Below are 26,622 nucleotides of genomic sequence, written 5' to 3' on the forward strand. Positions count from 1 at the left end.
CCCCTGCAAAGGTTCTTTCCTACAGACAGAAAGCACGGTGGCAAGTTGTGTGATGACTGGAGACTCAACACGACCTTAGGTCTCTGTACCCGAGTTTCCTTGGCTTTTTCTGTTCTCCTCCCCTCCCCGCCCCCCAGAAGGAGGTTTTGTTTCTGCCTTTCTGTACAAACATGTTCTCAAAGCGAGTGAGTGTGAGCACACACTGCCCACTGGGGCTCTCTGTTGCTATTCATATTTATAAAATGACATTTTTTAATGCATTACTAAGCCATTTATATAAGGTATTTCACATTTGATAGTAAAAACAGCAACTGATTATAACCGGTATTAGCACGGGTATTGCCAGCAGGTTCTTTAAAATACTTCTTGTGGGAGTAAACGCACAGCACCAATTAAAACCATATAAAATGTACATATTCAATGTCTCACCCATGTTTAGGAATGTCATGAAAAAAAACTCTGAGTCTTTATACATACGTGGTGGCACTCATCTCACCATTATGTTAAATAGCAAAGAAATAAAATCCCACCAATATACAAAGTAGGAAAACCAGTGCTATGACCAAACTAGGGAATGGGTGGGAAAAAATAATAAACAAACAAAAATAAAATAGAAATTATTCACAATGCTTAAGTGGAAAACTCAGGTGAGTCTTATTTCCTGCATGCTTAACTTTTTATTTTTCTCTGAAAACTCACTTTCCAAGCAGGTCGTGGAAAAGTGTTATTTGATGATGACAGGTGTTTTACAGCAAGTCTATGTCTTGCAACCATATTTTCTTGGCAGATGGGAACTGATGGGAATAAAATTCAAATAAGTCCTTAATACTTTGCCTGAAAATACTTTGAATGAAGGACTCCGCCTCCAGCCTGCCCCATACAAAGCTCCCCATGGGCCCCCTGGGCCTGGAGGATGTGCCCTGGGGGCTGCACCTCCCTCCTGACCCTGCTTAGAAATGTTCCCATCTGCACAGAGGGATTTGCATTTCCTTCAATTGGCCACAACCTGCTTGCGGCTAGTTAGACTATTTTCAAAAGAATATTTAACTTTCATATATTTACCTCCATTTGTGACCTGTCACGCCCTGCTAGTGAAGCATATGCATAATACAAAAATTCTTTGAAAATATCTTATAATGCTCCTGAAGTTATCTTTTAAAAATAGCACCCAACTCAACAAATGATTCCTGTGTAAGTAGAAATGCACTTCTGAAAACTACGGAACGCTTTTTCATTCTAGAATTAAGGAAAAAAGAAAAAGGAAAACAGGAATAATGGAAACGGAAAAACTATCACTATAGTATTTGATTCTTTAAATTCAATGTCTTAATTACATCACAATGTCATTGGCATTGGAAACAAAGGTCTAATAGGAAGCATTTTACTATTTTCTAAGGTCAATGAATATTTCAGTCATGCGTTTATTTAAATCATCCAATTTGGAGTGGATTGGGAATTAGTAGCTTCTTCCCAAAAATCAGCTGTGGTCTTATATGTATTTTATATATGGTTTTATATTTGTGTCTTGTGTATCACAGTCATACACAAGTTAGCTAAGAGTCCAAAGTGTTTTACAAAAACATTTAAATTAAAAATATCTAGTCATAGGGTGCCTGGATGGCTCAGTCTGTTAAGCATCTGATTTCAGCTCAGGTCGTGACCTCAAGGCTGGTGGAGGGAGCCTGGCAATGGGCTCCACGCTCAGCATGGACTCGACTTGAGATTCTCTCCCTTTGCCTCTCCCCAGACTCTCCTGTGCTTGCATGTTTTGTTTTTTTTTTTTTTTTTCCAAATAAATAAATCTTAAAAAAAAATACATCTAGTTATTTTTCCTTGACTTTTAATTTTCAAACCAGGCAAGCTCTGGGTTTTTCATTCCTCTTATCCCTCAAACATTATTTGTCTGATGAGTTGAAAGAAATAGAATCAAATATGTAGCTTGTTTTCAGGTAGGGAAATTAAGTCTGTATTTTATTTGCACCGGAAGCAGATTTTCAAACTAGTATGTGCAAAGAATAGAACACGGCTATTTATTAAAATATGGTAAAGCCGCAAAAACCATTTCAGCAATAAAAAAGGAAATACTGTATAGTACTTATTCATTTAGTCCTCTCAAAATATTTAAATGTTTGCATTCACAACTTGCGACAAGCATACATTTCTCTTCATAATAATAACCCTTGCTCATAATAAACACTCATTATTTGGTGAAAGCATTCAACGGCTTAAAAAACAGGGAATGTCTTTCAATGGGTTGGCAAGTCTGTCATTTACAAACAGCTATTTGTGGACGTACGCGATAAGGCAACGCGTATTACCAGATTTACGGTGGAATCAGCCCCAGACCATATTGACTGATATAGTTTGGAAATCTATCCGATTGATTGGCCATTACAATGAAATTTTCATATTTAGATAGAACCGATCCCAACCAGCCTTTGTTAAGAAACAAGGATTTTCTCTACCTAAAGTGTTCATGGCTGGACTTATTTGCAATGTTTAAAATGAGCTACATATTTAAAATCTGGGCAAATATAAAGCTTTTCAGGGAAGTTTACTTCATAATGTTAGATAAAAAACCTTGTTTTAATGATTTGAAATGCAATATTTATGTTTACATGCCATATGTATGATTGGCACGTTGCCACAGTATGTCCTGATTAAACATGCAGGGACCCCTACCCCTGGGTGGCTCTGGGGTATTAGCAGGACATTTTATTGATCATTTGACTTGAGAATGAAAGTGAGAGATTTATTTAATATGTACTGTTATAAATCTATAGTTCACCTGCTAGATTTTTTTTTTTTGCCTGAGTCTAGTAAGTTCCTAGCAGAGAAAATTCACTAAGTACAGAGTAGAAACTCTATAGCAATGATGCATAACCTAAGATTTTAAATAATAAATGATTTGTGCTTATTTTTTAATCATTTATATACTGGTTTCGTGAATACTTTAAATGATATATATTTTTAAATTATTAAAAACTTATCTTCCTAGATTACTCTTATCTGTCAGAGTCAACTCATAAATTTTTCTCATATGGTCAGTGCTTCTTTAATTACTAAACCGGGAAGGTAAACAGTACAACGCTGGTGAAGACACTTGAGTTATTTTCAAGTTGTGTATTATTCATTAGTGTGAAACACCTCAGGGAAAGTTTTTTTTCCCTGTTGTTTAATGATGCACCTGTCTCCAGGGTGTAGAAGAGTTACTAACACATAACAGTTAATAAATATTTGTTGAATAAAGTCAAAATATACTATTACAAGCTCTTGTCGATCTTCTCAAGCTCTCCAATTAAGAACAAGGAAAACAAAGCGGGATCTGCATTAGCAGTAATTACACGGCTACAGTGAGCTTGTATATCACTGACCAGCCCCGTTTAACGTGGCCAAGACTTTCTGGAGTATCCACTGTCCCAAGATTTTCTATCAGCTCATTTAATCTCCATAGGAGAACCTTAAGACATGACCCTCATTTATTAGTGTTGTTGTACAGATGGTGAAAGACTTCCAAAAAGATATTTTTCTTTTTTTTTTTAAGATTTTATTTATTTGAAAAAGAAAGAATATGAGAGGGAACACAAGCAGTGGGGAGGGGTAGAGGGAGAAGCAGACTCCCCACTGAGCTGGGAGCCCCACATGGGGATTTGATGTCAGGACCCTGAGATCATGACCTGAGCCAAAGGCAGATGGTTAACTGACTGAGCCACCCAGGTGCCCCTAGATTTTCTATAACTTACACATTTACATCGCATAATTATCATTAAAAATAACATAACAATAGCTTTGCCCATAAGTTGTCTTTTAGTGTTTCGGACTAATTTAGTATAGTTTTAAGGACTAAGATTTAGGGCAAGATAGTATATACCATTTTTGGATTCTTGTCAAATTACTTTTGAGATAAGAAAAATGTAACTCCTAATATTTGCTGTATTATGGTGATAAAATCTGGTGTATTTTATCATGTTTTTTTGATCCTTCAGTAGTTTTATGCAAAATATCTAATTGGCCAAATATTTTACCTGACTTTTGTTTTTATTGAAATGTGTTAATAAGCGAAATTATTTATAATATTATATCTATTATGTATTCTGAATTTGCCATATATATAAAGTATATATTTATATGTTTATATATATAACAAGCATATATACGGACAGAGATACAGATAAGGGTTCGCATTCTATTTTGTGTTGTATATTTAAATCCATGGACTACTTGCTCAATCAGATCTTTGTGGATTTTATTTCTCATATTTTGCATGAGTAGATTTCAGTTAAGCACAAAGCGTTGAGCCACTCAATGCGCCGGAACTGCATATTCCACGTCAGAGTCCCATCCTTGAGAGCCCTCAGATGTAGGGGGATCTCAGACCCCAGAAAATGATTTGTGCTTATTTTTTTAAAGTGCTGGGTAGGCTTGCCAGCCAATCAATGCCCAGTTCCAGTGGGCTCCATCATCTCTCTATCTTATAGCCATGAAAGGTGTGGGCAAGGGAGGGACACTGAGTGAACTGACACACAGTGACAGGTCGACCCTGGAACCCATGGCTGGCACGGTGGTGCTCTGCCCAGAACTGATGCTCTGGAAGACCCAGTAACCCACCGATGTATCTACCTCTGACCTTCACAATTTAACAGTTTACCTTCATTTTCCAGTGAAGAGGGAGACACGCAGGTGACCCTTGTAGATTAATTGCTTTTCCTTTTTATCCTCAGTTTTATTGAGGAATAACTGACTTTTCCAGTGAGTTTTAAACTTTCATCTGTTTTCCTGTTACTAAGGAGCATCCTGAGGAACTCCCTTCTACATTTCATGGAAAGCCAGTCTAGGGATGGTGAACCCCTTCAGCTCTTCTCTGTCTGTCTGTCCGGAAAGCATGGACTAATTGCTTTCAAGGACTGATGTGACTCATCCGAACGGGGCTCCTCTGAATCTTTCCCTGCTTCCTTTGTGTCTCCCCAAACCTCCTGCTTTCCCCACTCCCTGGAAGCTGTCTGGCCAGATGACTTCCGTTTCTTGTTTCACCCTGCTTCATTCAGGGCTTCTATTATAATTTGTAGTCACTGCTCTTTTATATATGTTTATAGATTGCAAAGTCCATGAGGGCAAGGGCATTATGCACAGCCCAGAAAAATTAGGTAACACTAAAACAGAGTTAATTAATAAATGAACTTGGTCTAAGTAGATGATCTCCTTAGAGAGCGAGGAAAATAAAATTAATTTCAGCTCCATTAAATACCTTGCCTAAGTGGTTGAATTGGGATTTGTCTGACTTCAAAGCCCTTACTCTTTTCACCATGACTAAGAAAACTTTCAACTTTTACACTATTGTTTAAAAATGCTTTTAGAATCTAGCTTTAAGATTTGGCCAAATATTATTAGGGAAGAATAATTGCCAACTACATGGATTTTGTTTCCAGTTATATAAGAAAAATTAAAGCTCCGTTAATTGATTGTTTGGCCTCAATTACACAGTTTATACATTCTGTGCTGATTTTATACCAAATAATAAAGCGCCTGAAAAATGGAATATGGCTCCACAAGAGACCAGTACAAATATTTACAACTGCGTCCTTCCAAGGACACAGAAAGGCAGAAGCACATTTTAGTCTCCACATTGTTTAAACAGAAGATCATCTTCATCACCAGAGTTATTTCTCAAGGGGGAGGGGAGCAGCTGGTAACTGTTGACATCACGCCTAACCGTACGTACAATGAGCACTTCCTGATACTCTAGGTGAGCAATTCCTGCCACAACTGGATTTAAACAAGCTCTTCAATAAAGATGAATGTTCTGCAACGTTAGAGTGAGGCCATTCACATTTCTTGCAATTTCCGTCAACAGCAGGGTGGATATAGGATCGGTCAGCCAGGGTTTTACATACAGCCCCGTCTAATCATCAGTCATTCAGGCACCATGTGAGTCTGAGTGTGAGAGTGTGAGTATCTGGGTGTGTTTACAAGGAGTTTAGGGAGGGTTCCTATCCTCTTTCCCTCCATCATTTTCCCACCTGGATTTTTATTTTGTTCCTTTCATCCTAATTTCTACCTTACAAAATCCGGAAATCAAATTTGATGATTAAAATGAACCCACTCTCCAAATTGCAATGTCATCTAAATTACAATCAGTTAGTATTCATTATCTTTCTAAGGATACGTTATCGCATTTTACATTCTACCTACTGTAGTAATTCCTACAAGATGGTCCAACTAGACTATGGATTCCCTGAAGACAAATCGTGCCTCGTTTCTCTCTGGATATCCTGTCGGACCAAACACAGAGACTTAAAATAGAAGATGCAAAGTAAATCTTACGAAGGAAGGGAATGTATAAACTTAGGGGTGTGTGCGTGCGTGTGTGTGTGTCTCTTTTTCTCCAAATTGTCTGGGATGACTCGGACTTGACTTAAAATTACTTTGAGGGAAACTCATGGGTAATTTTAAATTGAATTCCACACTCTCCTGTTCAGAACATTAAATATTTTTATTCCTCTGGGATCTTGTTAATGGAATAATCATATATATAATATAAAGATGTGTATTTGAAATAAAAATATCTACATAAAAATCTAGAAGGAAAAAAATACTAGGTTTATCTCACAGACCTTTTGTAACTACCAAGTATAGAGAAGAGATTATTTGTTAACATTAAGCTCTAAACTAAGTATGGTTCTAACTGGAATTACTTCCCAGAGAAAATAACTGGTAACAGGCTAGGACATTTCATGAAAAGTGCTAGGTTTCACATAAAAAAAAAAAAAAAGAAAAGAAAACTAGACCCAGGTGAAATTTCATTTTCAAGTAGCACTAAAACAAACAAACAAACACCTTTGCCACTCTTGAGAGAATTTTGAAAACTTCTTTTTTTCTGCTAATGAGAGTGTGGTAAATTGCCAACTTTTTTTTTTTTTTTTTTTGCTATAGATGCCTGGAAAATAAAAATTAAATATTAATTTTGGTCTCCGTGATTCTATTAATCTCCATTTATAGTTAATTAATTCACTCCTCCTGGCTTTCATTTTCTATTTCATTATATTATTCTGCATGTGTTTTGTTCAAACAAGTAACTAGATGTAAATCGTAAGCACAGATTATGAATAAATTCAATAAACACAAAGGATGGTAACTGGTCTCTGGATCCAGCGCACTCCCGTGATGGCCAAGGAAGTCGCGTGGACACCCGACTCTTCCTTGTTCATCTTATATCGCCGCTTCCCCCATAGGCAGGGCACCCAACAAAGGCTAAAGAAGGCAGCTGTAAATTTGGATTTTTGTGCCAACCAGCTCCGTCATCAAAGAACCGTTGACCGAGAAGCTCATGGGCATAGCAAAAATGAGAGGAAGCCCTCCCTCGAGCAAAGCTTCCTCTCTGGGGAAGAAACCGCCTTTCTGCAGCACAACTGGTGTTACCAGCGACACACATCCGCCCTCTGGGACGGCCCGGCCCGGGGTCCCACTCGCGTGGGCAATCCCAGCAGCGCGAGCTTCCGCCCCCCCGTGAACTCACGTTCCCCAGGACGCCGACTGTTTACACGTCTCTCTCCTCACTTCAGTCTTTGTTTCCTAAGCACATATAATTTTTACCTCTCATGTATAAAATATTCATCATTCATAGATTTATTCAACTCATATTCTTCCTATTCACCCTCTTGGAACCTACCTACCAATAAAGGCATTATTGCGAGAAACTCATGAACGTGTCTGTAATTTTAAATATTTCAATACACTCGCGAATGCAGCAGGCCGCACACACATGTGAATTTGGCAAAGGGTCTGAAAAATAGAGACCCTCCTAGGGACTAATGAATAGACGTAGTCCTGCTTGTGGGGAAGTCATTTGAATGAAAAGTCGTGCGCAACACTCGCCCTCTTTGCTGTGGTATTGAAATTACTCTTGCCCAGCTGGTCTCTAATTATCACTAATTGAACACTCTGATATTGGTGGAAAAGATGTATCCCAAGTATATTACATGAGTGCATCGCAGGCCTAATGCTTTCGGGGGGAAGGAGCTACCCGTTTTGGAGGCCTCGTTATTTCCGGAGGCCTGGCCTGCTCCGGGTGCCTTCTCAGAGCTGTCATTAGCCCTAATGAGAGGGACACAATACAGGAGCAGCGAGCGGATAGGGAATTAATGTCCTAATACGCGTCTGACTGCTAGCCACAGGTTCCACTGCTTTGAAAGTGCCTCCTGGAAGCTTGCTCTTCACAACGATTAGGAGATGAGGAAGACACACACACACACACACACACACACACACACACTAGTGTGTAACACCTGGGCCCCAAGAAGTCTCTTCCAGATGCGCACAGCAGTATCTGAGCAGCAGACGGTGACAGCGGATGGTTGACTTACTCATTGAAATATGGCACTTCCATCCCTCCTCAAACTGTAGAACCGCAGGCAGATGTTCACGCACACTCAGGCACAGGCCCGGCAACATCTCAACAGTTTACGCCACGCGTTAGGCCCTCCTAGGGCATCTCCTTTCCTGGGAGCAGACTGTGATCTCACGGCTCTGCCTATGGCAGCAGAGGTGCCAGCCACGTATTATTTTACCCGGACGGGTACTCAAGGTGTGATGCAGATACTGATAAAATTTCAAGGAAGCATCCACGTGGTGGGAAAGCCTGATGGAAAAGGCGGTTACCCAACTTGTAATTAACTCAAGGGAAGTGTGAATGTGCGACCCCCCTCTGCCCCATTCATAAGTGGAAGCCTTAATGCCCAAAGTGATGCCATTAGGAGGTGGAGCCTTTGGAAGGTAACGGAGGTCATGAGGCTGCGGCCATCCGCCTGGGATTAGTGTCTTCGGGAGCAGGAGAGATGACGCTTCTCAACCCCACGCCCCTACTGGTGAGGACACGGGGAGCAAAGAAAGTTCTCTGCAAGCCAGGAGGAGGGATGTAGCAGGAACCTAACTGGCCTGCACGTTGGTCTTGGCCTCGCAGCCTCTGGAAGTGTGAGAAATACGTTCCTGTGCTGTAGGAGCCTTCCTGTCCGTGGCACCTTGTCACAGCAGCTCGAGCAGACTCAGGCCCTGTAGAAACTACCTGAATCTTAAGGGCTACTTGTATCGCAGGCGCCTTCCCATAAACCAGGAAACACAAAGCCAGGCTCCGAAAAGACCACTTGCCTCGAATGATGTACCTACATCCTCAGCCGGAGTCAAAACCTCGAAACTGGGGAGGAGGCTTCCCAGGCGATTCACACCGGGTATCACAATGGGGCCTTGACTCCTCTCCGTTGTCTCCTTTCTACGTTTTCTTACGTATAGAATTGGTTCCACGGTCCCATAGCCTGTCCAGTGAGTAAAGCGTCTTCCAGTAAATGACCTGACGTGGACCCGGGCAAGGGCTGCAAGGGCCGTGCGGCCGCCCGGGGTGTGCATAGCCCCAGGCTGCTCCCGAGCTTCACACTGGCACTGGCTTTCCTATGTGGGGCTTTCCTGGGAGCACACAGCCCCCCGTCCTCCGCCCAGAGAGGCCCCGGCCTCGCACATGCCCGCAGAATGCAGGGATGTGTGCCTGGGAGGCCGCGCGGGCACTACGGGCCCCTTGTGCTGGTCTGCCCCTTTCTCTGACCCCACGTGACCCTCCGCCAGCTAATTCCCTCCTAGTTACTCCCCAGGATACCTTCCTTCTGCTCATATATGCTAACGTCGTCTAATCTTTTTTTCTTCCCCCTAAAGAAAAATTCACTACTCTCTGCCTATTTTTTTTTTTTTTGTCCAAATGCAAATAATATGATAGGTTCTTCTCTCCCTAGATTTGTCTCCCGAAGGGCTGTGCCAAGGCCTGAAGGCCTGGTGAGCTCCCGGGCCCGTCGAGTGCGGGCAGGCTCCTCACCAGGCCCGAGGCCGCGAGCCCCTGCCCCAGCAGCCTCACGGCTGACCTCCCCACGGCCGCCCTGCCCCAAAGCATCTGTGCATTTCCCCAGGTTTCCCGTTCAGGACCACATGGTGCCCCTCATCTGGGTCCACGCGACCACCCACACCCAGGGCCCCTGCACGTCAAAGCGCCGTGTGCACAACTCTAACCTCCCCCAGCCGCACATCCCACGTGGCGACTTTACCCCCAGCGCCCACCATTCATGTGACGCATTTCACTGAAATGTCGAGAGACCAGTGAACACGATGGCCTACACGTAGGCACCCCAGGAATGTAGAACCCACAGTGTCCCCAGTGGAGGACACGAAACCTTCTTTACCTAAATCTTTCAAAACGACTTTCCAGAACACGTGACTACATTTTTACACTTGAAATTTGCTACACTAGACGAGCGCCGCACACCTCACAAAGTCTTTCAGGGGTCCCCTGCCCCCGTGTCTGCGATTCGCAGAGTCCCCTCAGTGAAGACTACTTGGTCATTTAGGACGTTATTCATTCAGCAAATGTGCAGAGAAGAACCTCCGAGCTGCACACAGGCGCGTGGCAAACACAGGAAGAGCCGGAGCGTGGAGCCTTTCTCAGCGGGTCAGCACGTTGCCGGGCACGCACTACAGGGGACGCTGAGGCTGCTTTGATTTTATCTCCAGGCTTCCCCGAATATAAAGCTGGTGAAAGTTCACCACGACCTATGATGAAGTCTGCGTGCCCAGATGTAAATCCGCTGGACGGCATAGTGCCATTTGCAGAATTTCTCTGCGTCTCGGTCTCCTCATCAGCCAAGTAGGATGGATAACTTCACAGGCATCAAGGGCAGTGTGTAGGATTCAGGGAGCCAACATACGGGAAGCCTTTACGACCCTGCTCCGTACACCGAGTCAGCACACAGACCTTCACTCTTTTTATGACTATTACTATTAGTAAATATTCTGTAAAGGAGCAGAGTCTTGAGTCACCAAAAATGATCCGTACGTCGTTTAGATCTGATGTATAACTGAGAAGCACACCCCGTCATTAAGAAGTACTATTTTTTTTAAAGATTTTATTTATTTATTCATGAGAGACACCCACAGAGATTGAGAGAGAGAGAGAGAGGCAGAGACCCAGGCAGAGGGAGAAGCAGGCTCCATGCAGGGAGCCCGATGCGGGACTCGATCCTGGATCATCTTGAGCCAAAGGCAGATAGATGCTCAACCGCTGAGCCACCCAGGCGTCCCCAAAAGTACTATTTTTAAAAGGACCACATTAAGGACAGCAAGGTGCTGTCCACGGAGCCCAGAACACAACACTAGGGTGACCTTGAGGTTCCAAAGACAGAGGGAAGGTACTGCACACCCGGTGGGAGCTGAGTGAGGGAGAAGCTCACAGAGGAACAGAGAGAGGGAAAGGGAAAGTGGAGGATCGCAGTGGCCACAGTGACCGTGACTACCGTCCTCACCGCTCTCCCGGTGCCAGGTACAGAGCTAGGCTACTAGCATCTTTGCAAAACATGATCCGTGCAGGGAAACAACACCTCAAAACCAGGGGCAAGCCTGACTTCAGATGCCAGATTGATGTTCTCACTAAAATTTCACACATGCACCCGGTGTCCTGAGCCGATTTCTGATCACCTGCCAGCAAGAAAATGTAGACTACGAGGGAGTCATTTTCCAATGTAAACACACGTCCCGTCTCAAAGCAGGTGCTCCCTTTGGTTATAAGAGGACACAGCTAGATAGAGAGACACATTGGCGTGGGTTTCTATGATGGAAGATGGCACTAAACAATGACCGGCTCGTTTTGAATCACAGGACTCAGAAGTGTTGTGATTTTCAACTAGGTACATTGAGAAAAAATAAAACGAGCTGATCCTTTAATTTTTCAGTTAGAACAAAAATATGGCTAGCGTTGGATTTGAACAAATTGTCAAATCTTTTCTCAAAAACCATGGCACTTTCTTGGGTCAGGGTCCAGTGTGGTAGGTAGCACGCATGCTCGGGGGCACAAATGGGCCTGCAAGAGAGGCCTAAATGGAAGGACAGGACCGGATGGGCAAGGGAGAGAGGGGAGCAGGGAGGAAGCCCCGAGGGAAAAGGAAGCCTGGATGGATGGGAAATTAATATTCTCTGTCTCTCACTCTATCTCTCTCAGCTTTTAGTTTCATTCACAGAGAACTGACAAAAATAACAAGAATTAGAATTGGGTGATGATGGCGGGGATGTGGACTATCCAAACACAGAGGTAATAACTGACCCATACGGTTGCTCTGACCAGTTTTTTTTTTTTCCTTTTTATGACTATATCCATGTTCTCAGCTCTGAAAACACTGCAGCTTTTATGGTACTCAGGTGTGACCTTATGAAAAATTACGCCATAGATCCTGTGCTGCTCCAAAGTTGGGGATGCGGCATGATGGATGCAAATGGAACCTTCCTTGTCCCTCCTCACAGCTGGTGGCAAATTAGAAGGTACCAAGGAAGCACTGATGTGTTATAAATTAAAGTCCCATTTTATGCTTTAGGATATTCCCCCATCGTCAACAAGGCACATTTGCTGAGAATAAATGGTTTTTCAAGCAGGCATATCTGTTTCCATTCATTAAGATTACATATTGCACTTTTTTAAATTTTTTTATGAGAAAGTAAACTTACACTTTGTTTTTTTTTTTTCTTTTTTTATTAGAAAGTAAACATATGCACAACTACCTTCTTGTTGGGTCTAACACATACACATGCACACACGTGCACTCACACATATTTTTGAAGGGAATCACTGCTTAAAACTGTCCATAGCAATGTGTCAACAGTTGGAAGAAAAGTGCACGTAACTCTGCTTGCTTGCTTGCTCTTCTTGCAAACACTAGCGGTTTCTCCATGTCGGGTAGTGGCTACATTCTAGTATTTGAAGCTGTAGGGGAACAGAACGTGCCATCCCAAATTGCATATGTCACGGGCGTGTGGGTTATTTTAGTGTGATTGTTTTTAAGAAACAGAAATTCCACAAGTTTTCTCGTTGCTACTCCCCTACTCTGACTAACCGCCTAAAATAATTTAGATAGAGATCCTGCTCCCCAGGATTGCTATCACCACAGATAACCACAGTATTACAGGAACTAGGGGCGGGGGGCAGGGGGCAGCCCGGCAAGGCCTGCTGATCCAAGTCCTGTCTCTGCCCCACTGTTTTGTGTGGCCCAGCAAACATCTGTTTAACAGACACATACTGTCTCCTTTCTTCCTGTGAATTGCCTTCTTTCCCTTGAAGCCCCAGACCCCCACGAGATCAGAATGAAAATTATATCTCATGATGCCTATTTTTGGAATCTCTTATGTTTATGTGGATTCATCATATATATGTGATTAAATTGGACTTTCTCCTATTGATCTGTCTCATGTCAATTTATTTTTAAGACCAGCCAGAGAAATCTTGAAGGATAGAGAAAAACTATTCCGCCCCAACAAAGTTGTTCATAAAACTAATCTATACACTCATAAAAGCTGCACAAGATAGATTTTAGCATTCTTACCACACACGCTTTCTGAAAGCTGAGAGTCTTCCCTGGGTCTGTCTGGCCACCAAATAATTTTTTTCTTCTCCAATTCATCATGCTTTCCTGCTTTGAACATTTCAAATCTTTCTGCATTAACTAGATGATTTTTTCCCCCTTTTTACTAACTCCAGCCTCAAGTTTCCCTTGTTATAGTCTCATTCCAGGTTAATGCAGACCTTCACCACAGCCCTTTGTGGTGTCTTGAGGTTCTGCTGCTTCTCCTACTTCTTTACGCAGAGTCCACCCCCAAATCCAGAATCCCACTGCTGGGAGCTATCTGCTGAAACGAACAGGGTCCCTCGGGTCATCTGGGACACACGCTGCCTGAGGAGATCCTCCAAGAGCATTTCTGTTTTAAACCAGGCAGTGCTCTGTGGTGGCAGGATGATGAGGGGCAAGCAGAGGGAGGGCAGCCGAGAGCTCCGTAACTGCCCTCCCTCCAGCTATGAGCCTCAAGCTTTCTACAGGCATCACTCACATGGTTCTAAAAAGTTCAGTTCCCTCAACCTCTTCCAGAATGCTGGTTCAAATGGACATCCTTGGACACACCCAGACATCTGCAGCCAAACTTCACAACCATGAGTCCTTGACATTTGGGTTGGCAGTGAGTTCCCAGCACAAGCTGAAAGCTGAAATAGCTCTGCACGGCCCTTGGTAAAGCCCAGCATCCAACCGTACTGGCTACGGAGAACGCCACCTCTTTCCTTTGTCTTTCTGATTCCGTGTTACATGGTCTGACAAATTTTAAGTGTCCTATTCACAGGCATTTGTAACTGTTTATTATCTCTCCCTTCTTCTTTTACAATCCATCCAACCTACTAACATTTTCCTGAAGCACTGTTTTCCTTCTATCAGCAGATATTAGGACACAAAGAACATTTTATCAAGAAAAAGTAGAGCTTGCCATCAAAAATGAAATTATTTGGTTTTGTTCCATCAAAACCAGTGGATTGCTTTCTTTCTTATCACCCAAATATTTCTTGTGCTTCTCCGTATCTGTACTTTTTATGTTACACAGCCTGTGCCTAAAATACCCACACACGTTTTCTATCCAGACCCTTTCTACTCTCAGGGTGTAGGTCAAAAACCAACTTTTCTGTGAAATGTTCTTTGATGACCTGACTAGGGAATTGCTTCTCTCTCCTCCAGCGCTGATGACACCTCGTTACCTCTATTGCTGATTTGTCATTTTTCATACACAGCGTGATGATCACTAATGGATATAGTTTATCAGGCACCTCTGTACTATGGACAGTGATAGATCCTGACCGATATTTTAACCTCCGCCAGCAAGGTGAGCATCATTGACCTTATTTTATAGTCAGGAAGCAAAAACCAGGAGTCTGAATAACTAACCCAAATCATCCAACTCCAAGGGAAAGGGCACAACGGTTAACCTATCACCTTTCTTCATCCAAGGCCAGGTCCCTTTGGACGAGAAGAGCTCAACTGTTAAGGATTACAAGGGCTTTCCTGGCAAGACAGAAGAGAAGCCTTTCTAGACAGACGAAATGGACTGAAGCCATCGTGAGGGGAAACAGCATGCCAGCATCAAGTCGCTCTCAGCCTAAAGTGCAAATGCAAGGTAAGTACCAACAGAGCTAAGGCAGGTCGGTGTCTGCACTGCCTCAAGAAGCACAGCCTTATTCACACCCATGTTCCTGCACGTTAACCTATACCCCTCTGAAAAGAAAGGTTTCGTGGTCAAATACATTTGGTGAATTCAGTGTCCTCCACTGATCTTCATGGCACAACAGCCAGTAAGATAGCAAAGGCAGAAAAAGGGGTGAGATCATTGTCTGGAGTAGATAGCCTCACCCCCACGTTCACTGCACCATCATTTACAGTAGCCAAGACAAGCTAAGTGTGCGTCAACCGAGGAGTGGATAAAGGAAGAAAAATGGGCTTTATGTGTGCAATGGAACATTATTCAGCCTTAAAAAAGAAGGGAATCCTGCCTTTTGCAATGATAGGAATGGCTCTTGAGGGCATCATGCTAAGTAGTGTGCCAGGCAGAGAAGGACAAATATTGTATGGTCTCGCTTGTACGGGAAACCCAAAGAAAGCAAAGCGAAACGGAACAGAACAAAAAGTCGAACTCCGGAAGGCAGAGGTAGAAGGGTTGTCTCTGGGGTTGGGGTAAATAGGCAGACGTTGGTCAAATAGGGAGATGTTGGTCCAAGTTATAAGATAAGGTCCGAGGATGTAGTGTACAATAAAGTATATTCCACAGTTGAAACTTAATTAGTCATGACTCTACTTCTCTTATTGTCAACTGTGCTTTCAGCCACCCACACTCTGCACCCTCATGACTCATCTGGACCACAGAACGGCAGCATCTGTATCACCTGGGAGCTCGGCACAAGTTAAGAATCTCACCTACCCCATATCTACTGAATCACAATCTACGTTTTAAGAAGATCCCAGGTGATTCCCGCACATGCTCAAATTGGCAAAGCACTACCGAGAGACTAGCACCTACCGCAATCTCTGGCACATGCTTTGTTCTCAAACACTATTTGCTAAATAAATGCATCTGTATTGTTGTATCAATTCTATGGTGTCCACATTTTTTTTTACTAATCTGTATATCATTAATAATATAGTGATCTGCACACATGTAGGAGATGGATCTCCAAGAAACTGAATGGTGTACACACGTGATATCCGCGAATATTAAAAATGATTTACTGTGGTCAAGTACGTTGCCAAAATCAAATAGGGGCCTGCATTGTGTTTCTAACATTTCTTCGAAAGCAATATTATTAGGATGTGCTTTTATTGTCACAGAGGTTTGCAGCAAAGACAAGACACGGGTTTTTAAAGTCTATCGCAGAAGAAAGAGCCATTTTCTATTTCAAAACATTTGCAACTTCTTTGACACAAATGGCCTTTTAAAGGAAGAACAAGTTAGAAACTAAACTGTGCTCAACAACAACATTTTCACTTGACAAAACGGTTGCAGTGTTCAAAGGGAGGAATCTGAACTTTGGACGGGACCGTTTCTTCGAGCAAGGAGCACGCAGCCAGCTCCAGAAATCCCTGTAGGCTGCAGACACTGTGCTGCGGGCCCCCCCGCCACCCCCCTGCCCAGTTCGCTCCATCCAAGGAGGCTCTGGGCCCACCGTGGCCCGCCGTGCTCACCTCCACCTTAGAGACAGATGTGCGACCTGCCGCGAGCAAATCTGCTCGTAGGTCCACGAGCTTGCGGAGTTGTGAAGCCAACACTGAAGCCCGAGTCTGACTTACAGCAAGACCTGAACCTGCGGTCTTGGCTTGGTGGCTCTCCTGTCCCACCTGCTAATAGAAAGAAAGGAGGGATGCGAGAGGACGCTGCCCCCCGCGGCCCCGGCTTCTCCGGAAGGCAGAGCCAGCTCTGTGCGCCGAGGGCCTAGCCTCTCTGCTAACCACCCAGGCATGCACGGAGGGCAGGCTCTTGGTATTTTCGGGTGCAGTCTTCCTTTCCACATGATGCACTCAGTGCATCAGACGTCTCAGGTTCCAACTACACCAAAACTGGCAATGCGTGAAAATCAAAACCTCCAAGATGTAGATCTTTATTATGAATTGATAAAGGGTTTCGAATCGCACGGACTTGGGTGCTTTTCTTTATTAAAGTCAAAAGATGGGAAATGCTAACATGTCCAACAGCGGCTCGTTGAGAGGGCTCATCAGGCTTGCATCGTGTAGCAGGAGGATGAATCCTAAGCAATCAAAGGTCACATTTGTTGGAGAAGCATTAGATTGCACCAAATCACCTTATTCTCTTAACCAGTCTGCCATGAAATTATACAGACTCTATTTTAAGAAGGGAAATATGAGATATTCAGAGTTTTGAGAGAAACTTTAAAGGGGGATATCAAAATGTCTAAGTGAAACACCATCGGGTACAAATTGACCAAGTTGAGGTAATAAAGGAGAGTTCGCAAGGATTGTAGAATAAGTAAAACAGAATCTGCACAACGACCCCAATGAAAAGCAATGTGCTTTTAAAAGTCAAACTTATTTAAAAAGTAAGTTTTAATTTAAATGTGGCATTTTGGTTTCCTAGACAAAAGAGCACAGACAAACAGATAGACCCGTGACCCCAAAAAACACGTACTTTGTATGTTGCAAAATGAATACGAATCTCTAAAGGAGGAACATTTTCCCATTGCCTTCGACATAAATAATTTATAGGAAATGTATTTTTCAATCAAATGGGGTCAAGCGGTGGGGTTTTCCCAGGACCAGAGCCGTGGCCCCCCCAGACGTGCCTGCTGCATGTGGCGTGTGCCCTGCTTGTGACCCAGAAACATCACTCTGGGGCCCTCCCCGCCTCCTTATCTATCCCCCGATGGCCTCCAGCTTCGGGGAGCAGAAATGTTATATTTTTCTTTTTTGTTGTCCCTTCGTGTGGTCATTATGCGTGCGGTCCTTGGAGGAGGCACTGCCTTTTACTGGTGATCACTACCATTAAATAAATATGTAACTCTTCTATATTCAACATGCCCATTAATTAAAATAGGTGATTTTATAACTTCCTCCATCTCGTGCATCTGAAATGCTGGATGTTGACCTCAGCCAAAATGAGTTACGGGAGACACACTAGGAGGACGGGATTTCAGGGGTGGGAGGAGACAGCACGTCAGACCTAGTTCTGGGCGGTGAAGCTGTGGGGCTTCGGGTGACGAGCCCATCACACACGGGAGGAGAGGCCGCAAGGCTTGCTGACCCCCGACCCCAGGTGCACCTGCCCCCCCGCCCCCGCCTCAGAATCGGGGACACACAGCTGGAAGGCTGGAAATAAAGACAGAGCTTTCTAAGGCCCCATCGGAGCGCGCCTCCTGCTTTCCTCCTTCCTCCCCTCCAGGTGGATTCAGAGGCCCTGGAGCTCTGCTGCACTGGGGGGCAGGGGGACGGAGTCACTGCCTCACAAAACCCCTGCTGACGGGAGGGTTTGCAAACACAGCCTGCCTGCTTTGCTCGGCCCGGAGGCAGCAACATGATTTCCAGAGACTCCTTTGCTGCCGAAGGGTCCCAGGGCGGCGGGCTGCTGATGGGAGGATGGAGAGCGGAAACTTGTTCCACTGTAGGCGTTGTGGGGAGGGGGGCTCCCCAACCTCAGGAAAAATAAATGTGGTTCGGATGCTGTAGACAATAGAATACCATAGATCAAGTTAGAAATTCTCCATTCTGTACAGTTATCTCTTATCCAATAAAACTTCCTTTATTACCCTTTTGAGTTTTGGGGTGGAGGTAACACGGGTTTGGGGTGAGCTGGCCATTGCTTTCCTCACCTACCTGCAATTTAAAGGAGCCAAAGTCGTATAGAGAAGTCTTCTTATCGACACCGTTTAGCCATATCCTTATGATGCCTTCAGACTTGTCCATTATTCCCCATTTTAAAAGCCTTCTAATATCTATGATTACATTTGTACCCAAAAGGGTGCATTAAGGATGTTAAGATTTACTACCTTGCTATATAGTCCATAACACACAGAAAAGGAAACGTCAGGAGCGTATTTCATGGTGACAGCAGCACGAAGTATCTGGGGGGCTTGTCTACGTGAGGAGGCCTCAGGCTCCCCCGACGGGCCCTGAGATGCGCCGAGACTGTAGTGTCAGCACGGCTGCCTTTATTTCCCTGGTTTAAAGTCAGTAAAGACGTTATCATCTCAATATACTGAAGTAAAGGAAGAAACAGGGCCCAGGACTGCTCTGCTTAAATCCCCACTCTGCCACCCAGGAGCCGTGTGGGAAGATCCTGGACTCTACTGGGTCTGGGTTTTGTCGTCTCTAAAACGGAGATGTGGCATCTTAAGTGTGGGGGCTTTTGTTTGCACTTGCCTGCGACGTAGCAAATAATCAATGAGCGTCATCATTCAGTCCGGTGTTTGTCAAAATGCATTACTCGAATACATTTGTATGAAAACATTTTGATAAAAAAAAATAAAAGGTTTCGGAGCAAGACTAAAATGATATCATGTTAGGCATGACCTTAGACTTCTAGCCAGTGTGCAGGGGCTCAAGAAAAGAAATTCATATTATACATGCGTGTGTACACATATATACACAAACGTGTGTGCATATGTATACACACACACATATATACACAAACACAACACACAGAAATTCAGAATATACACGCACATATTTGTTTCTCATTCACATTATGCTTGCTTCCCTAAAAAATGCTGAAATGCATGTATGACTGTATCTTTGTGGAGTACGATGGCAGAATTTAACTTCAAAATGGAAACCATGAAAGAAAGGAACCAGGTTATTTGAACTGGTGGTGCTTGAGGAGTTGCTGGATATAGTCTCCATGCCCTGAATGATGCCACTGCCTTTCCAAAATAACGTCACCAGAGCGAATTATCGACATGAGAAGGGTCAAGGTCATGGGAACAAAGCAAGATCGCAAACAGACACAGGTTGGAGGAGGCAAAAGAGGCATAACTCTTAGTGCCAGCTAATTCCCCGGACTGACTCCAGGGACAGAAGAACAGCAGAGGGACCGCTGGGGAAACTCCGATCGGTCCTGAACATCAGTGACAGCCGTGTTCCACATGGATGTCTTGGTTCCCATAATTACACCATGGTTGTGTAAGACGGGAGCAGTGGACGAGCAATGGGTTCAGGTACAATGGGTACAGCTGCTCTCTGAGCCAGCTTTGCAAATTCTCCGAAAAATGATTTCAAAATGAACAGTGAAGAAATGAAATAAGGAGAGAGGGGAAGAAGGTCTTCCCTTTCCTTGTCCCGTGGGCAGGGATGCGGATGGGCTCCTTCCGGGGCGTCTGTCACTCTGTGTGCCTCAATAATCCTTCCTCATTAGAAATAAAATATGCACCAAGTCACTTCTCAATTAAGTGACAAGTTGGATAAACATTGTTGGTGTTAATTGACCCTTCAAGGGTTCTTTGAAGCTCACTCAGCTTCTCCGATTCCTTTGAAGTTTTGTTTTGGCTCCAGCAAGTCACTGATTAGATTGATTTAATAGTGAGATTATGATTCGTTAATGGGAACAAAATAAAGTGCAGTTACAAAACTTTTTTTTTTTTTTCTTTGGTTCCCTCCAGTGTAATCTTGCGCAAATCAGAGAGACAAAGCGGTAGAGTTCTACTGGTTAGTGAATAATTGAGCTGAGACCTTTAAAAAATCATAAAATAACAGATGTTGTTTTGATAGAATGAGGCGGGTCTAAGCCAAAGCAGTCCAGAGACACCTTTGCATTGATTACCACTGGCATTTTCCAGGGCAGGAGTTCGGACAAACTCTTGCACTTGTAGGACCTCTTAAGTGGGCCGCATCTACACAGCACCATAAGCCTTGGGTTCATTGACTGTTCGTTCAGTTGGTTGGTGTGGGATTTCCGTGCAGAGGCATGTATCTGAACACATGTCCAGGGAATGCAAATATGCACTAAAGTGAAGGCAGGAATGTGTTCAGGGAGGCAAAACTGAAGGATTCTGGGGTGGGCTGTGGCAGGATGGAGGCAGGCCGCACATGCTATGGCAAGCCTTGAAAGGCACACTGAGGCATCTGGGTGTCATTTTGATGGCCTGAGGCTGTCATTGAAGATTATGGAGGAACAGAAGCGTCTATGCTTTGGGATGCTTCTTAAATGCATTTACTGTTCCTTATTTCCTTATCTTCTCTACCCTACCATGCATGCTACCTGCATAGACGGGGATGCATAAATTATTCCCATTATATGAGGGCATATTTGAAAGATAGTAAATGCAAAGAAAGAAAGAAAGAAAGAAAGAAAGAAAGAAAGAAAGAAAGAAAGATAGTAAATGCTCCATTAGTTGTCTCCTGTCGAGACTTTCTGTTCCTAGTCCCTTTTACCGCCACGTCTTAATTTAGAAACCACCATAGGTTACCTCTGAAATAAAGTCAATTTTCTTTCTTCTTGGTATTTCTAGTTATGATCTACATGCTATGCCACCAAATCGCTTCAGAAAGGAAGACTAGTTGGCTAGCTTCACTGCTAACCACGTTTTTAATTGCAAGAAAAATCATAATTGCTAGACCATGTTACAAAGAGAATTAAAAATGGCAGCTCGCTGTTAAAGTAGAGTATTGACAGGAAGCCAGCCTGTATGAAATTAGAATCTGACTAGTAAAAAAATAATAATAATAATAATATTTAATTAAATAAATAAATCAGCCTTATCTAACGTATGCATAGTGGATTGGGTTTAAATTGCACACCCCTCCACATTTAATATATGGATAATTTCGGCACATTACATCATTCACCACATTTAGACTGCTCCACTGTCGCCATGGCAACCCTTACATAAAACATAGCTGAGTTGGTAATTTCACTCCAAATTCAATGAAAATAAGGCTAATCCTATTATTGTTCTTAACAATTTTCCAAGTAGCTTCTTCTGAGAGTGCCCTTGCTTGTATTTTCTGTCTCTTAAAAATAGATTATTGGAAGATTATATGTTTTGGCACTGCACGTCCAGCCTTCCACACTGACCAACGGTCACTGCTTCCTGACCTTGTGCTCGAGGGGGGCACACACACCTGCTCTGTCCTTAGGATCTTCCTTGAAGTGGAGGGATAATAAATCTCTTAAATATACCAATTTGAACCATTAAACATTTCAGGGACTGTCAGTCTAAAATTACAGGAAAATAATAGTCTTTTTAAGATAAGCCACAGTGTGCATTTGTATAAATCTAAAAAGGGTACTTCAAGTGACTCCTTTGTATTATAAATGCACTCGTGTGTGTTTCAATAGTGATTTAGGGAAATCACGTGCTCCTTTGTAGCCTCCACTGAAGAGTAATTGAAAGATGAGAGTTTCATTTAAAAGTGGTCCCACGGCCATGTCAAGATAGTTCTCATAATTATGATCAATGCTAAATGTCACCCCAAAAAGCTCTGTGTACTCCAAGTCTCTATTGATGCAGCATGAGTGTGAAATTGTTCTCAGTTGGTTCTTATCCCCTGCTTCAGCAGCCTGTTCAAGGCTCTCGGATCCAGCCTACAGTCCTGAAGTAGAGAAAAGGTCCTTTCTCCAGAGCGCACTAAGTCCAGACCTAGACTGTCCTATGACGGGGATGGCAGTGGAGTGAAGAGGAAAGGTAGTTTGGAGTCAGAGGCCTTGAGCTTGAGTTCTCTGCCATGTGCCCTGTGCGCTTTGCTCTCAGCATCTTCATCAATAAAAACTAGATAATACGACCAAGTCCCCCCCAGGACTTTTGTGCCAAGCCACTGGGACAATACAAATCATCATATGAATACAGTCCTGAACACAACTCTCTAAAAATAGCCACTGAGAGGAAGAGCATGTTGAGCCAATGGGCCACCCCTTTTTTTGGACCAGAAGGAACACAAGACTGGGTCAACTTTCCCACCAAGAACTTTCCCAACGACTGCCATTGTGTTTTTTTTTTTTTTTTTTCTCCCCAGGCTGTTCACAGATCTTCAATCTTGGTGCCCTGGCAAATACCTAGATATATTTCAGAGCTGGAAAATGTCCTCTAGCCTGAACCCAGCCATCAGGAAGATGGGCCAATCTCCTGTCCACCATATCAGTTCTCACTCTGACAACCGTTAGGAATTGTTGCCATCAGTGGCCCCACCTGACCTTTCAGATGCAACACACTTTTAGCTCACCCGCGACCCCATCCTCACACCCTTTTCTGAGTCATACTGAAGTAGCTGGGGACATGGACCAGCAGAACATACAGATAGAGATTAGGCAGGGAGGGGGAGAGGGTATGAGAGAAATCAACAGTGATAAGCAAAGAAGAAATGGGCAACAAGTCAGAAAACATCCTCCAGCTCCTGCTTAGCATCTTTTAAGAAAAGAAATGAAATAACTGAGCTTTGGCGTCTCAATGGTCAGTCACAATGCGCTCGTAGGAGCCACGAACCCTTTTGGAGGGTTATGTCTCGTTCTGATTTCATGTGCCCTATTTTTGTTTCAGACCTTGGCATGGACATCTGCACCTCCACGTTTCCTCTCTTACATAAACTAAGTCTGTTTGGCAAAAGCTGTCCTGACCGTGGTTCTAAAGTCACTGTCAAAGATGCCTCTCTCTGTCCCTCTCTTTCCCAGCCTGACATTTAGCAGCAAGACTGGTCAGTGGATGACTGGTCAGTGTCCACGATCTCTGGAATCTCTCATAAATAAGGCCCTTACCATTAATCATATAGTGTCTGAGAATGACTCACTATATATTTTATATTGTAATGAATTTCTGAAAACCAAAACAGTGCAATTTTAAGGCTATCGGTGTGACATCCCTGACTCTCAGGGTGATTGAGGGAGAATATGCACTCAATAGATATTTAATGAGTCAACTTAAAAGTTGACTTAAGAGCTCCCTTATCTTATATACACCAGTATGTTATTTGTCCAAGGTCACAAGGCAGTACTTGGCGGAGAGCCCAGGACGCACAGCTTTACGTTCGCAACTTGTTTCTAACACTGATGTTACAGAGAGTGAGACCGACACTATCAACAAATTCTTGGGTGCTTAAAATTGGGTAACGCAAAATAAACAGGTAAACTTGCTCAGTCTAAGAGTATTGTTTAAGATCAATCAAATATAAAGCAAAGATCAGAGAGGCCATGGCTGTTTTTCTCTTAATTGAGGTAACATCTAATATAATCACAGCAGGATGAAAGTAAGGAAAAGAATTTAACCTGTTAGTATGAATCCTCTGCTTTGTGTCTTAAGCCTTAGAAAATAAAATAAATTTCCATTGCAATAATTGGCTTAAAAGAGGTGGTCTAATTTTACAGCATGTTTCAGGGTGTTTATTTTTATCCTTTAGTCTTTACCCCAAAATGCAAACTTAAACCCATTGAAACATACAGTCACTCATTTCATATTCTCCTCTACCCACATAAATGGCCAACATCTCCTCTGACTTATGCCCTAATTTCAATATACATGCATTCAGGTTGGTTTACCACTCAAGATCTAAAATAGAGAATTAATAGGATTTTTTTTTTAAAAAAACTAAGAAGTGAAATAATTAAAACAAAATCCAGTCCAACTCACAACAAATGACTTAATTTGAGATGTAAAATCCTCAACATCTACTTGAATTCTCCCTCTTGGATTACACTTATAGACACAATTGCTGTCCTTGCAACCAATACATAGACCAAAATCCACTGCAATTTAGACCCGGTTTCCTTCTGCCTCCATGAGCACACATGCCACAGAATTGATCCTCAGTCCACTAACTTTACATCTGCATTGGATCAGTATTTATGGTTTGCCTGTGACCTTCATAGGTGCAGGATCATCAGGAAGGAAAATAAATATGCTATCGTGCATCTGCAACACAGTAGATAAATGACTGGTAACATGACATTTGAAAATGGCCATAGTCTAAAAATATCTGCTTCCATGGAATCAGCTCCAGAACAAATCCAAAGGCTAACTTAGCTGGCTTAGTTACCATCTTCCGTTGCTTCATAAGAGTCCGAAATGAGGGCATGTGAGGTACCAGTGCCCAGGCGCAGACCACTTCCCCAACTCCAGATACCAGCACAAAGACACCCCGGAGGCTTTGGAGCCAGTCACAACATACATGCCCCTGTTAGTGGGCAAAACAGCCGAGCAAAGAAAGAACACTTCCATGTGCCAACGACCATGCAAAGAAGGCCATTGTCCAAAACCTGTTGGTGGATCTGGGGTCAACGCATGTCCCCCCAGAACTTACCATATAGATGGGGCTTCTGTCCCACTGATCTCTAAGAAGTCGTACCCTTCTTCTAGCTGGAAGTCGGTGAAGACCAAGGCGATGGTGTCGCCGGGCTCGGCCAGGATGGTCCAGGTGCAGTCGGCGTTGTTCCCGTACTCGGAGGGGAAGTGCGGGCTGGAGATGGTGCTGCTGGTCCCCCTCAGGGTACCTCCGCAGGCTCCCTCCGCTGGCGGGGGCAGAACAAAAGGCAATCAGGTTTCCAGACAGGCTCAGATCCAGGCGCCCCTACCACGTACCCCCCTCCCCCAGGCCCAGGACCACTCCCTTCCCAGCCCCGAATTGGTAACTCAAGGTGACAACAGATTTCTCCTGGTTTATTAATTAGTTCTATGGAAAGACAGACAAAAATCTCAACACTTAACGCTGCATTATTAACTGAATTCTCATGATAGGAGAGAGAGAAATCATGACTTTCCTAACGCCTGGGATGCGCACTGTCATACACCTGACAGTCACAGAGAGCCGCATGCGAGTTTCAAAGATGTTCTCTGAATCCTTCAAGATGGAAATTCAGAAACATTTTGAGATTTAACAGTACGTAGCCATGCTTTATTAATTCACTGATACCAGGCTTTGAAAACACCATGCTCTTAAAAGTAGTCATCACCGTAATTTCTTTTCTTCCTGTGGAGTTTGGAATGTGTATTTGGTTTTGAATTTCAGATAAGTTCTTGACTAACGTGATAACAAAGACACCAATTCATGAGAGCCTTCTGAGTCAGAAATCGTTGCTTGAAAACTTATAGAGGAATAACTTAGAAGGTGGCAAGGAAAAGGTAATGACAAATGCATTTAAGATATAAATTAGCATTAAAATGTCGGTTTGAAGAGAAATAGATCTTGTAAAGTTTTGTAACATAGGGTAAATAAGTGTTTGTAAAATACTTATTTTAAGACATGTCTGTGGGTTTCCTTCCTTTTTCCTTCCCTCCTTCCTTTTTTTCCTATTAGATAATTTCTGCCCTAAGAGCATATTTAACATTGACAGGTGTTGGTGCCATAATAGGAGTGATGTATGAAGCCAGCCTGTCACCAAGTTGGGGAAATTCGCCTTTAGCACCTTGTATGGTTGGACAAGATCGGGCAGACAGATATTCACACTTGGCCATTAATAAAACAACTGTGGATGCAAACATATTGTTCACTCACATATACTGGCACCTCTATAATAATATAGTATTCTCATATCTTAAAGTATTATACACACAGGCATGATCATTAACACCCATGGTATAATTCTACTTAATACATTGGTTTTATTTCTCACATTATATCATATGCTGTGAAAGTCACCTCGATAGAATGCAAAGCACAAGAGTTACAGCACTGTTATAGAAAAGTTAAAATATAAAATATCATAACTGAGAGGACTTAAAATTTATCAAATCCAGTGTTGTGACTGACTAATTAATTCAACTCTGAGAGTCGAGACTCCCTAGATGCTTTGCAATTCAGCTCAGTGGCAAACAGC

The 26,622-nt window shown here is 43.2% G+C and overlaps 1 protein-coding gene and 1 long non-coding RNA gene across 2 annotated transcripts in view; one reads left to right on the forward strand and one right to left on the reverse strand.

Annotated features, from left to right (window-relative positions):
- Window positions 1–26,622, reverse strand: part of CSMD1 (CUB and Sushi multiple domains 1) — a 1,871,580-nt gene that overhangs the window by 912,492 nt on the left and 932,466 nt on the right. Inside the window, 1 exon segment of the mRNA XM_072775779.1 lies at window positions 25,110–25,317. Coding sequence (XP_072631880.1) covers window positions 25,110–25,317 — 208 coding nt within the window.
- On the forward strand, window positions 13,995–16,065 carry LOC140605427 (uncharacterized). The gene is made up of 3 exons (XR_012008088.1): window positions 13,995–14,712; window positions 14,838–15,003; window positions 15,706–16,065. It is a non-coding gene; the product is annotated as an uncharacterized lncRNA (long non-coding RNA).

This window comes from Canis lupus, chromosome 15, assembly GCF_048164855.1.
Source record: "Canis lupus baileyi chromosome 15, mCanLup2.hap1, whole genome shotgun sequence".
Classification (NCBI taxonomy): Eukaryota; Metazoa; Chordata; class Mammalia; order Carnivora; family Canidae; genus Canis; species Canis lupus.